The sequence below is a fragment of the Panthera pardus genome, unplaced genomic scaffold, assembly GCF_024362965.1.
Source record: "Panthera pardus isolate Hobbes unplaced genomic scaffold, ASM2436296v1 HiC_scaffold_20, whole genome shotgun sequence".
Classification (NCBI taxonomy): domain Eukaryota; kingdom Metazoa; phylum Chordata; class Mammalia; order Carnivora; family Felidae; genus Panthera; species Panthera pardus.
In genome coordinates, this window is record NW_026526766.1 from 89548773 (window position 1) to 89563150 (window position 14378).

Genomic DNA, 14378 nt, shown 5'->3' on the forward strand with positions numbered 1-14378 from the left:
CTGGGCCTTTCCCAGATGAATCTAGAAAAACTAAAAATAAAAACTCCGAATGACAGATAATCAAGCTAGCAAATGCATGTCTGGTACATGCGTAACAAACATGGCCAGTAGAGTACGTCTCAGAGGGAAATTAAAACATGTGAACTTCCGACAGATTTCTCTTTACTGTCTCATTATGTACTTACTGACTGAGGTGCGGCGAAATTTATGAACATAACCGCAGTGATATTCGTGGAGATCCGGCATGCGACTTCTCTCTGTGTTCTTCTTCTCTCCATTTTGTTTTTCAAGAACCAAAAACACCAAATCATTTTCCTTTGGATGCAGCTGTTTAGTTAGTTCACATTCCTCAAGATGAACTATCAAAGAAGAAGAAGTCGGCGTTTACTCTAACAGAATTATTTTACATAAGATTAACTTAAAGGGGGGGCGCCTGGGTGGCTCAGTCGGTTGGGCGTCCGACTTCAGCTCAGGTCACGATCTCGCGGTCCGTGAGTTCGAGCCCCGCGTCGGGCTCTGGGCTGATGGCTCAGAGCCTGGAGCCTGCTTCCAGTTCTGTGTCTCCCTCTCTCTCTGCCCCTCCCCCGTTCATGCTCTGTCTCTCTCTGTCTCAAAAATAAACGTTAAAAAAAAATTTAAAAAAAAAAAAAAAAAAAGATTAACTTAAAGGGTGTTAAAGCCTTGTACTAAGTTCTAGCAAGTTACAGCACCAGTCAACTGTAACATACTTTAAAATAATAGGTCTGAGCCAGTCAACATGTTCAAATACTGATTATACAGGGTTATGTTTCTTAACAATGGCTAAAAAGCCAAAATAAATAAAACTGTAATATTCCAAAGCAGCTAATAGCTTTCCTTTCCTTGTAGTTTTCGTTTTTAACCAAGAAACTTTCTCTTTTGTTCCTCGTTTTCAAAATCCTAGGAGAAACTCTAAAAAACAGATCCAAGGGTATGTAAGAGTTTCGAGCCTACTGCTGGCATTTCAAACGAGGGGGAAAGGACAGTTGTGAACTATCTGGGGCTGGGAAAACAGAGCAAGCACTAGAATAAAGAAGTTCAGTACCAACCGCCAGATCCAGCAAGAATACACTGAACTAAAACACAAGGCGCTGGGATCCGGTAGGCTGAACCACTAAAGCAAAACAAGATTTTAATATGTGTGAGATAAGAAATACCTGTTTGAAAGCATCAGAGACCAAATACGACAGTGAAGAGTTACTGTGCTGAGAGATCCAGAAGAATCTGGAAATCCACTGGAGTCAGCCCTGTATTTCCCCTAGAAACATCTGAACTGTTCTTGGAGTGGCAGCCAACAGGCCAGGCCGTACCTGGGACGGCCTTGGTGGACTAAAAAGGCAACAGCTGGAGTCCAGGGCCTGCACAGAACAGGGACCCTGAGAGACTAAGGACCACACCCAAGGATGAAGCAGAAACAAACCCGTCCTGACCTGGGCTGCGGCCCGGCTTCCAAACACCTGGATGCTTCAAAAAAAGCACAATCCCTTAAAACTGGATTGAGATGATCCCGTAATGTAGGTGCCCCCAGAAGCCTGGGAGAGGCAAAAGGACATCCTCTCTGGAAGAAGGCAGTATCATCCCAGGCCTCCAATTATTTTTATAAATAACTTTCCTGAGATAATGACACACACCAGAGATAAGCAAAGCACAAGGAAAGAAAAAATACACAAACTGGTAGAATCAATAAGCAAAAAAGGACTGTCCTGGGGGCTACAGATTAAATTTCACGCAGTTTAAAACACAAGTAAGGGGTGCCTGGGTGTCGCAGTCGGTTAAGCATCCACTCTAGATTTCGGCTCAGGTCGTGCTCTCACGGTCCCTTGAGTCTGAGCACGGCACAGAGCCTGCTTGGGTTTCTGTCTCCCTCTCTCTCTGCACCTTCCCCGCTTGCACTCTCTCTCAAAGTAAATAAATAAACTTAAAAAAACCACAATTAAAAATACATGACAACAAGAGCATACAAAGTGGCATGGGGGTACATTAGAGTCTTGTAAAGGTTTTGCCTTATCAATGGAGACACTTAAAAGATCTAGTAAAACTGTAGACTCATAAATCAAAGGTACATGTTGTAAGTTTTACCTAACTATTCTAAAACAGCAAAGGAAGTCTAAATTGAGGTATACTTTCCAAAGTAACAGGAAGAAAAAATGAAAAGAAATGTTAAAATGGGAAAAAAGTAAAAGTACTTAACCAAAACAAAAGGTAATAAACTTAATATAGAATTAGGTCCATTTACTTCTATTTCATTTCATGGTGTGTTTTTTTTTTTTTTTTTAATTCACCTCTGATTTAATGGTTCAAAGTCTCCAATGTGTGTCAAAAGTATAATCTCCTTCTATCAGTTTTTTCTTTAAATATATTTTCAGATACATACGTGTTGTGAACCGTCGTATCTTCGGTTGAACAAAACTCATCATGAAAGATTCCCTTTTCGTATATAATGCTTTTTTGTCTTACAGTCTATTTAGTCTGAGATTAACAGAGCTAAACAAGTCTTCTTTTAGTTGAATTTGCAGGAGTATCCTTCTCCAGTCTTTTTTTCAACGTTTTCTTCTGTTTACCTGTGTTACTTGTTCATACATACAGTGCGTTATCGTGTCGTATTACGTTACTGTTTTCTTTGAGAGAGAGAGCACGTGTGTGCGCACGCACCAGCGGGGGAGGAGCAGAGGGAGAGGGAGTGAGGGAATCTTCAGCAGGCTCTCCACACCCGGCGCAGAGCCCGATGATGCGGAGCTTGATCTCAACGACCACGGGATCATGACCCGAGCTGAAATCAAGAGTCAGACAGACGCTCAACCGACTGAGCCAGCCAAACGCTCCTCATGTTGCATTAGCGCCGAAATGCTATTTTCTTGTACAAGATGCTAAGGCTGACTTAGGCAACTGCACGTGCAGAGACGGGATAAAAGAACAGAGATGATACTGGTCCTATCAGATAGCAGGCCAACTCTCAGAGACTCGTAGGGTCCTATCTAAAGGGCTTGAATTACAACGGCTAGAAACACAAGTATACTTAAATTCATGTATTTATGAAATTTTTTAAAAAGCACAATGGTCAACACCAGTGCTTGTAGTGAATTAACTCATTATTTTGAAAAGTGATCAAGAGTCAAGAACTTTCCTACCTTTCTTTATGAAGTACACCACAGAGTAACCGAATAATAGAGAGAAATTTGTCTTTACATAACTATTCCAGGGGAGCCTGGGTGGCTCAGCTGTGCTGACGGCCCGGAGCCCGGAGCCTGCTTCGGATTCTGTGTCTCCCTCTCTCTCTCTGCCCCTCTCCTGCTTGCGCTCTGTCTCCCTCCCTCTCTCAAAAAACAAACATTAAAAAAAAAAAAATTTTAAAAAGAACTATTCCAGCTAATAAATGAAGAAACGATCAAATAAAAACATCAGCATTCTGTACCTTTAATAAATTCACCTAGGCAGTAAGCATCGACAGCTGTAAATATTACAGAAAGAAATCAGAGATTCATGCACCTCCTGAAGAAGGAACATGCCACCACCACCTACGAAACAGTTTTGCCAAAAATAATAAATCAAACTCGAATCTGATTGTGCCTGTAGATACAACTATCGACTTACAGGGAACACAAATGGCAAACATGCTTAACCAACACCAGGGAGACATAATCAATAACAGACAGTAATTGTAAAGGATCAACAACTCAACTTCTTCAACAAATAAATTACAAAGTGGGAAAAAAAAGAGAAAATTATAGTTAATACATTTCAACTGGTGTCAAAGCGTGGCCCCAGTTTGGATCTTATTCGAAGCTGGCTGAAAAAAACTGTTATGTGAGGAAACTGGAAATTTGAACACTGACTAGCTACCCGATATTAAAGAATTACTGTTACTAGTTTAAGCAATAAAATGTTACTTTATTATAAATTTTTAGGTCTGCATCTTTTAGAGGTATTCCCTGAATTTAATTACAAATGACCCCTCCCTGCAAAAAAATCAAAGCAAAGACAAATCTACAAAATCTCTCCATCATAAACTATAAAAACATCACTGAAAATAAACCAAATAATTTATACGGGAACGCAAAAAGACAAGAACAGCTAAAGCACTCCTAAGGCAAAACAAGGTAGAAGGACCTGTTCACCGGGTATTATGGGATCATTATAGGGGCACCTGGGGGGCTCAGTCAGTTAAGTGTCTGACTCTTGATTTCCGCTCAGGTCACGATTTCACAGTTCCCGATATCGAGCCCCGTGTCAGGCTCTGCGCTCACAGCACAGAGCCTGCCTGGGATCTCTGTCTCCCCATCTCTCTGCCCCTCCCCTGCTTGCACAGGTTCTCTCAAAATAAATAAAGTTAAAAAAAATTTATTATAAAGCTGGACTGACTAATCAGACAATGTGATATGGGCAACAGGGTAGGAAGATGACCCGACGAAGAAGAAATGAATCCAGAAAAAAACCCATGAGTTAAACGGACACTAGATTTATGGCTAATACGGCGCTGCAGGGCAGGAAGAGGGTGGTCTTTTCAAATAAGTAACACTGGGATAACCACATCTCCATTCGGAAAAACAAACAATATATGGCCCTTATGTTCTCATTCACGCATGAAAATAAATTCCAGGTTAATAAAACAATGAGCCATCTAGAAAAGGGGTTGCAAACTTTTTCTTTCCAAGCCACACCTAAGTGTCTGTTGCATTTTCACCATCCTCGATTCAAAGTCCTTTTAAAATGCAAAAGTTACTCCAGAGCAGTACAAAAACAGGATATGGGGTAGATCTGCAAGCAGCGATTTGGTGACACCTGTTCTAGATGCCAAGATAACATGTTTATGCCCTATAGCAGGGGAAGGTTTCTTAAACGAGGCACAGAACACTAACTTTAAAAAAAAAAAAAAAAAAGATGCATTTGCTACGTTAAAAATAAATTCTAGGGGCGCCTGGCTGGCTTGTTTAGAAGAGCATGTGGCTCTTGATCTTGGAGTCGTGAGTTCAAGCCCCACGATGGGTGTAAAGATTACGTACATCCAGACGTACATAAAAGAAACTCTCGAGAAGAATAAACTACGACTTTCAAAGACATCTGTGGAGTCAAAACCCAAGCCAAATTGAGAGACTGGCATGGATCCAAATTACGTAATGAACTCCTACAAATCAATAAGAAAAAGATAACAGAAAATTAACAGGAAACTTGAACAGGCACTTCCCAAAACAGATGACTGAAGCAGCTGCTAAATATATAAAAAGGTGCTCAACCTCTCACTGATAACAAGGAGAGGGCAAAATAAAACCACACCAGGCCGTCAATCGAAACGCGTCATGATGGCTAAAAGTAAACGACAATCAGTACAAATGTACTGGCAAAGACCTACTCTCCCACACTCTTGGGGGAGGGGGGGGCCCAGTGCCATACAACAGGCTGGGTACTAACTACCTCTGCAACCCGAACACACGCATACCGAGACGCCACAACCCACTTCTGGATATGGGACTCAACAAAAATGCCCTCACAAAACACAGAGGAAACATCATAGTGACACAGCTCATAAGATGCGGTGTAAGAGTTAAGGTGGCACGCCCGAGGCTGCTATCCTTAGGTCTGCTTACCAGGGTGGCCCGTGGCACCTGTGACCCCAGATTCTGGGACTGTCATTTGCTGACGAAATGTCAGCCTAAACTGCGCCTAAACTGTTTGCAAAAAGAATACGGTTTATGCCGAACACCTGCTTTCCTTCTGGAAGTCACGAATTTAGGCTAGGCAGAGGGTGTTTGGGGCGCTGAGTCTCTAACAAGCTTCCCTAGTAGGGGGGGCGCCTGGGTGGCTCAGTCGGTTCAGCAACTAACTTTGGCTCAGGTCATGATCTCACAGTTTAAGAGTCTGAGGGGTGCCTGGGTGGCTTCATCCGTCAAGTGCCTGACTTTGGCTCAGGTCATGATCTCACGGTCGGTGAGTTCAAGCCCTGCATCAGGCTCTGTGCTGGCAGTTCAGACCCGGGAGCCTGCTTCAGATTCTGTGTCTCCCTCTCTCTCTGCCCCTCCCTCACTGTGCACTCTCCCGCTCCTTCAAAAATCAACATTAAAAATTTCTTTTCACTAAAATACAAAACAAAACAGCTTCCCTAGTAGGTAACATTTCACATGCCACGTGTTGTTACGATTCATTGCTGGGAGAGTTAAATAGACCCTGTGTGACTCTACCGGGAGAGGACTCTCAGAGGCTCGATCCTGGCGTCGTCCACACTTCACCCCACGTGCTCCCCTTTGCTGAGTCTGCTCTGCATGCTCTCACCATCAGAGTCACGGCCACGAGCACGGGTGTATGTTAACTCCTGTGGGTCGTGATAGCGAATCACTGAACCTGGGGACGGTCTTGGGGACCCGACACACAGGCTAAAACTACTGAAAAAAATGTCTAACAGTAAAATCGTAATTAAAAAAAACCCAAAAAACTCAAACACCCCACAGTAAAATCATGACATATTCACATAATGAAATACTACCATAATGATGAAAAAACAGTGAAGACACACATAAAATTGATGAATTTTACAGACGTGTTACAGAAGCCAGATTGAGTCAATACTATGTGACTCCCATCATGTGACCCAAATAAATGCCAGATAAATTTGCAATTTAAATATTAAAAATATAAAACTACTACAAGAAAATACGGAAGTATTTACCCACTTTCTAAGACCAAAGTCAAAACCATGAAGAAATAAATATGGTAGTTTTGAATATATGTAGAAATTATCTACGCCTCAAAAACCGCATCTGAAATTGAACCACAAATGAAGAAACTGAAAGAAGCAATTTACAAGAATGCTCGCAGATTAAGAAGAAAACAACATCCCTAACACAAAGAAGGACAAGGGGCATGAAAAGACACTTCTCCCCACACCCCCTTGACGAATACAAATGATCAGAAAAGATTTGGGACAAACCCTATAAACTCAAATGAGATACATTTTTCATACATAAAACTGGGGAAAAGAAGTTTAAACTCGCAACATGAGGGAGATGTCTATCTTTACGCTTCACGGTAGGAGTCAAAATGATGCTCCTTTCAGTAGGCAAAGGCAAACACGGACCAAAAGTCTTAACACGTGCAACCGTTTTGACCTGGCACAGAGATTTACTCCGAGTGCTTGTAACGCCGAGCAACTATAAACAACACACCTGTTGTTTACAATACCCCCCCCTCCCCGCCCCAACGTTGTCAAGCCCCCTTCACTCACCCTCTCTTCCATGTGCAGCTTCCACCTTGGCCTGTGCTTAGTTACAGAATGGTTAAAACCGCGAACTTTATACTCGTAACTGTCCCAGTAATTAACCTCGTTAACGAAGCCTTTAAACATGCTTGGAAGAAGTTACAAATTCAGCTTAGGAAACCTAGGTCTCAAATTTTTCAGATGACAATGAGGTTTCCTCAAACAGAAAGCTCCAATTATTATATATTCCAAGTTACAGAAGAAAGAACTTACCCACAAACTCCCAGTACTTTTTATAATCAGCAGGAAATTTCCGTACGTGCAACTGATAGAACTTCTCTTTGTTTGGAGAGCTGATCCACTCCTGTGCCACCTACACACAACAAAAAAGCGCATGAAGGAAGCAGAAACATTCCGGAAAGCAATGCTAAACAGCAAAATTTCCCCCAAACCAGCAACAGTGAAATGTGGAACCTAAAATCCCAAGGGACAGAAACGTGAAAAATCAACGTGTGGCTTCTGGTTTCCAGTTCGGCCCGCGAGGAACTCGGAAGTCACCACTTCATCCTATCAACAAAAAGCAAGCTGAGAAATCGACCACCCTTCACATCATCACAAATGACGGGAGCACAAACCTTAACGCCAGGAGAGGAAACCCTGAACTGGAACCGACAAGCCGCTCAGGGGCTCAGTGTGGACCACTCGGTGACGAGGACTCCAGGGGCGCCCAGCCATAAGGGGCACCCCACGCTTCGCGGAGTTTTACCTCCAGGAGGCCTTCCAGGCCCTCGCAGTGAGCACTGGAGAACATCCCTCATGCTCCCAGCACAGGGAGGAAGAAAGACACCACTGTGAAATATACTAGCACGTTCTGATCTTGCAAAGGCTCGATCTTGCAGAAACTCTTTTATTACCAGAGTTGAACTACTGAAGGGAAGAGAAATAACCAACTGCAGCCCATTCCGGCCCTCCTGTCCCACCTGAGGACGTGCAGGGAACGGAGACGCGTGTGTGCGCTGCACAGTCCACAGGCAGAAGCAGGCTTACGGGACGATCCCCCCTCAACTTACCGCCACATTACTCAAGGGCCCACTTACTGCTGGCTGTTCCCTTCACCTAGCACATCATGTCCACCCTACAACAAAAATTATAAGGTATACTCACAGGCCACAGTCCGAAGAGACTGAATAAGCACCAGAACCAGAGGCAGACGTGGCCGGAAAGCGGGAATGCCCAGACAAGGAATTAAAACAAAACAGAACAAAACAAAACAAAAACCCCATAATTACTATGCCAAGAGTTTAATGGGAAAAGCAGAGCACGCAAATTCCAAGAATCAAAAAGAAACGCTAGAGATCAGAAACACTGACGGGATGAAGGATGCCTCTCGCGGGCTCAGTGGTAGACTGGACACGGCTGAAAAAAAGGATCACTGGGTTTCAGGATCTGGTGCTAGAACCTGCCAAAGCTGAAGGGCGGATTCTCTAACGGGAATCTTGTATTTTATCGGGCCATCCCGGTCAGGGGGGGGAGCAAGGAAGGCAGAAGAACCGGAATGGGCTGCACTGAGTGAGGTAAGGGAGGCAGCTACAGGGACAGAGCAACTACCAGGACGAGTGAGAAACCGGAAGACACACACATAAAGAGAAAAACAGAATCTACTGCTTCGTGCTGTTCAATGTAACATACCCTGTGCCGGCTCAAGAAAACTTCATGAATGGTCTATATTAATTTAAAAATAAATGCAGAAGGGAGACTATCTCCTCTGAGAAGGATTCCCTTATCTCTGTATCAAAAAACACTTACTCCTGTGCTACCTCTGGAGTTGGTTCATTAGCACTCCGAAGGGTGTCTGTAAGCTCCAGAAGGGCAGTGATTAAGAAAGTGCTTCCTCTGTATCATCAGCATCTAGAACAGCGTCTGGCACAAACAGCCGTTCAACATTACAATCTAAGAGCTACATCTAAATCAAAATGAGATCAGTTATTTTAACTGTACTCTAATTACTACCGACATTAAAAAAAAAAAAAAAAGCAGCAACTTCAAAGTCTGGGCAGGTATACAATTAAAACATACTTACCGTTTCAAAAGTATTCAGTATCATCAAAGGGAAAAAAACATTGAAATAATCTCCACAATCTTGAAATCTGACAGGCACCGGTCTTGAGATGGACTGACAAAGGCTGGTGGGGGGCCCACACTGATCAAAGTTCACAAACATTTCGTACTTCCACTTTAAGACCTCTTTAACAAAGGTGTCCGAGATAGACTGTGAGGACAAGAGAACGTTCACCGCAGAGGACGCCGAAAAAGATCTGCTTTCGCCAAACGTAAGCTTGTAACCTTGTCTGTTGGAATTATTCAGGGTCTGAGGACGGAGAACATCAGACAAACTCTTCACCTCACCCATTGGCTTTGGAGACAACACAGAGGCTGGCTGTGGGACTTTCAAAACAGATGGTACCCCGTTTGACTTCTGTTTGAGAGCCGGTGGCGGTATGGAGGAACTTTCCAAAGACTTCGAAAGATTAGCGATTCGTGAAGTACTACTTGAGCTAAAGACCTTGGCAGTGGAGGGTCTCCTGGACGCAGAGGGGGGCAGGCCCGGTTTACGAAACACATCTTCATCCACCGCTTTAGCTTCGCAGTGTTTGGAGCAGTATTCACCCTGCTTTTGCGCGGCTTCGACACAATCCTTGTACTTACATTTTGTGCCGCTCCAGGATCCTTCTTCCGTCAGAGCTGTCTCTTTTCCATGAACTACTTCAATGAGTTTCTCGTTACCGTTTTCCATTTGTGAACATAAATCCATATCTGCGGGATCGCGCTGGGTTAGAAATATATTCTCATCTTCCGAGTCACTGTTGGATCTGGGCTCTCCCTCTTTCAGAGCGGTCAACTCTAAACGATGTTCTGTTAGGTCGCCTCCACCTAAAGGGTCAGCTGACGTAGAGACAATGGCTTCATGTGTTGCTTTTCTTCCATTTAACACAACAGAAGCGCACTGGTTCGAAAGGCAAGGATCATCAGCCACCTGAGAAACACGTTTCGTTTTCACGGGTTCTGGTTCCGAAGACGCGCGTTTTACTGATGGCTTTCCAGTATTGGTAGCACCCACCTCGGCGCCTCCGTTAGCACGATAATCTGAGCTATCGGATTCTGGGACGGGAGGGTCAGGATTCTGGGCTGAACGCAGCCCTGCTCTTGTAGGAGCCCTACTTTCAGAACCCAGAGATCCTCGCCTCTTCTGCTTTGATTTGTGTTTCGCCTGCCTTCGCGACTGAAGATCTTGACTTGTCAACAGTTTCTTATTATTTTTGACAGAGAGAGTCTGAGGAGAAATTAATTTAGCCTTTTTTCTGGTATCAACCACTCCCACGGTTTTGCCATGGTCCCGTAACTGAACTAAATAGCCTAGAGATCGCTGAGATAAATCGAATGCCCTACGAGGAGCCTTTTTCAGACCAAGTTTTTCAACAGTTGAAGTTGGTTCAGGGCACTGGCGAAGTATCTTTGGTGGGACTATAGCAGGAGTCGTCCTACAGCTTATGTAATTCGAACTTTTATTCTGCCCTTTTTTGGTATCTGAATGTGTTTTCTTAGTTTTAGAATGCGGGACTCTCCTAACGGGTTTGGAGTAAGTACGAAGCTTTGGAGAAGACTTCTTTAGTGAATCTGTAGTGTCTCTTTGAAGATTCGACCTGGAACTTGACCTCAGCTCTATACTTTTAAGATCACTTCCAGTCAGACCTCTCTCATTATCAGACTGGTCCTCATTTCTCTCAGAAGGTGAAGGCCTCAGAGGATCTTCAGCTACAGGTTTTTCATATCGTTTTCTCTTACGTTTTTTCACTTCAGTTGCACAAAATTCCCCGACAGAACTACCACTCTGTGGTTCTGTGTGTTTTTCAATGCCCTCTGCTACTTTCTTAATAACCTCTTCAGATACATAATCTGTATCATAACCCCAATCATTCGTGACATCGTTTAGGTGAGTCAGACGTGACTTGTTTTCATCCTCTTGAACTGAGTTCTTGTCGTCTGGTTCCTGATCTTGCCAAACTGAAAACACCTCATGTGGACTTTCAAACTCAAAAAACTGAGAATCCGATTCCTCAAACTCCAATAGGGACTTTGCCTCTTCTTCCTTTATTAGCTTCTGTTCCACATTTGTACTAGCTACTGAAGTATGCTCCTCTGGATATTCTTTCTTGATGCCTATTTTATCTCGTTTAATGTGTTTCTCAAAACCCAGAATCCCTTCATCACCATCATCATCATCAGAATCTGAAATGATAATCACCTGGCCCCGGCAGGCTTCTCCAGCATTATTCGGGTTAGCTGTGAAACACCTTTTATCTTTTACTTTTCTTTGTAGCTGGGATGAGCTTTTTTGAGTTGACTCCGACGGAAACTTAATAACACTGGCTTGGGCTATCAAAGATAAGTTGTGGAGGTCTCGGTCTATCTGGGAATCTGTCAACGTGTTGGACTGTGGACTGAGGCTAGGAACCTGTTCCCTCAAGTGAGAAGACCCCTGACTGGTGGTACTCTTGCCAACTTCCTTATCTCTCGATTCAAGAAGAGTCACGGGGTCTTTGAAGGGAGAGGTTTTCTTCACACAAGTATCGGTCATTTCCGTAAACGAGACCAAATCTTTACCATCCGCTTGGCGTTCCTGTATTTGACAGCTATTTTCGTGGGAAGAGAAAATATCTAACTCTTTGGTCTTGAAGTGTTTCTTCTTCAGCAATAAACTGTTTTGAGATTTTCGCTCCCCGTTTTTATCATCGGGAACGTCATCAGGGTCTAAAGAGAGATGGTTTATGAAGCCATCCCCTTTCTGACCTCCTGAATCTTTCCTTGAAAAGAAACTGTCAATGGTAGACACAGTCAGTGTTTCCTCTAAATTGACGTCATCGATCAAAGTACTTTTCCTGTGTTGCTTCTTTATTACATGTGATAACTTAGCACAGATTTCAGCTTTCTGTCCCTTAGTTTTTCCTTTTGAGGTTTTGCCAAGAACATCATCCTTGAAAGAGAAATCCTCAGTTGATGTGGACGCCTTCTCCAGGGAGTCGGTGCCAGAATCAGTCAACGAACGTGCGGCTATTATCACCCCTCTGTCACATCCCCTTTCCGGACCATTTCTGGAATCCGTAGGATTCTCCTTCACAGACTTCTGCTTCCCTTTACTTGTTTTAACTGCATCTTGAGCTCTTTCCGGGAAAAGCCTTTTGCTACCCTGCTTTATGCATGTCTCTGCTGAGAGACGGCCTTCTAGTTTCAAATCTTTTATGTAACTGTGCTCACTATCCTCTTCGCTAGCGTTACTTGCTTTGACCAATCTATTCTCTGGCATTTGAAATGCTTCAGCTTTCGTTGGTCCTTTAGAAAATGTTGGGCTGGAGTTTTCCAGACAGGGCAGGCCTTTTTTAGATTTCTTCCCTGTCTGTTCACTTTCTTCTTTATTGTAAGACGCAGGAGGGGTTTTACATACGGGAGTCAGATCCACAAAAGTGCTACACTGAGGTACTTTGAATTTTATGTTTCTAATAATTTGCTTTAAACAAGTTTGTAACTCATGGGTTTCCTGAGTAGTCAACTGCCAACCCAGAGATAAATTCCCACGCAGAAACAAGTTGAGCTTGTCCCAGAATCGCTTGCACAGAGTCTGCTGCCCAAGCTGATACCCTTCTTTAAGGAGACTTCTGATCAGCTGCACACAAGCCAGCTGGACAGAATTAGATGGCATCGAATGCAGTGACAGAGACGAGATCACTGCTGCTCCTTTGGAGCAATTTCCAGATGACTTCTCAGAACTCCGTGCAAACGCGGTGGTGGGAAGCTTGGCGCATTTTACAACAGCCTCCACCCACTGCTGGGAACTAACCCACAGCAAGTGCAAACATTTTTTATTTCTGTGCAGTTCAATCACGGACACCAAAATCAGAAGGAAAAACTCAGTAACTTTGTCACACACAGCATCTGTTTGGTTGAGGACATCTTTGACTTCAGAGTGCAGATGGTGAATCACCTCTACTATGTAAGCCACACCCAAATCCTTAAGATCCATGAGGGACTGAACAAAGGGGATGAACCACAGAAACGTGCTATTGTGAACACGCATGTCTTGACCGATATCTGACTGAAGCACACTGGCTAACGTTTCCATCTCTTCGTACATGTTAGGACAGTAATCTGGGCAAATGGCTGATCTCCACCCGGAATCCTAAAATGGAAGAAATACAGACATTTGGGTAAGCAAGCACCATTCATGGCGGGCTTGACACACAGTTTTGAACAAGAAAATATGCTGCTTGGTTTTCCTACTTTGGTTCCCATGTATCTGCACATACCCCAAAGAGATGGAAAGCAGTTCAACGTCAACGTCAGGGGTTCGTGAGGACAGGACACCTGCACGTGCTGTGTTCTTCTTTCCGTCACTCATCCCCCCCACCCCCCACCGCCCATCCCACAACCTTTCCAATCTTCCCAGCTGCCCTTAATCTTCCAAAGGGTGCACCCTGTAGTAAGAGTCCAGTTTTCGCAGGGCACGATACATCCGTTCAACCAGAAACCCCTTATGCAGCAGCTGGTTCGGAGCAGCTGTGTATGATAACATCAGCAAGTCAACCAATTAGGTGCAATGTTGTCTCTACAAAGGCAGGGCAAGTACCATCTGAATTCTCGAAACGCCTCATACCTTTTTGGTCTTTTCAGGGTTGTAATTGTACACGATCTGGCTACAAGTCACTGTATCATCCAAATACGACTCCGGTTCTGACTTGGTCCTAAAGTAGTAAGAATAAATACAAACCACTGAAATGAAGTAAATTTAAAAAAAAAAAAAAAAAAAAAAAAGCAAAAAGGAGAAAACCCTATTGCTAAGTCAGTTACAACAGACTTCCTCACGGAGCCTACGTGAAAATCCTGACACAACCAGACGCCTGGGTGGCTCAGTCGGTTGAGCATCCGACTTCGGCTCAGGTCACGATCTCGTGGTTCGAGAGTTCAAGCCCCACATCGGGCTCTGTGCTGACAGCTCAGAGCCCGGAGCCTGCTTCGGATTCTGTGTCTCCCTCTCTCTCTGCCCCTCCCCCACTCACATTCTCTCTCTCTCTCTCTCTCTCTCTCTCTCTCTCCAAAATAAACAAAGATTAAAATCCTGACA

At 43.8% G+C, this 14378-nt stretch overlaps 1 protein-coding gene across 8 annotated transcripts in view; it reads right to left on the reverse strand.

Annotated features, from left to right (window-relative positions):
• SETX (senataxin) overlaps positions 1 to 14378 on the reverse strand; it is a 65185-nt gene that overhangs the window by 32141 nt on the left and 18666 nt on the right. For all 8 annotated transcript variants that reach the window (XM_053908479.1, XM_053908478.1, XM_053908480.1 and 5 more), the window contains 4 exons: positions 13911 to 13998; positions 9285 to 13436; positions 7478 to 7577; positions 186 to 359 (listed from right to left, as the gene is read on the reverse strand). In XM_053908479.1, the coding sequence (XP_053764454.1) occupies positions 186 to 359; positions 7478 to 7577; positions 9285 to 13436; positions 13911 to 13998 (4514 nt within the window). The remainder of the gene's footprint in view (positions 1 to 185; positions 360 to 7477; positions 7578 to 9284; positions 13437 to 13910; positions 13999 to 14378) is intronic.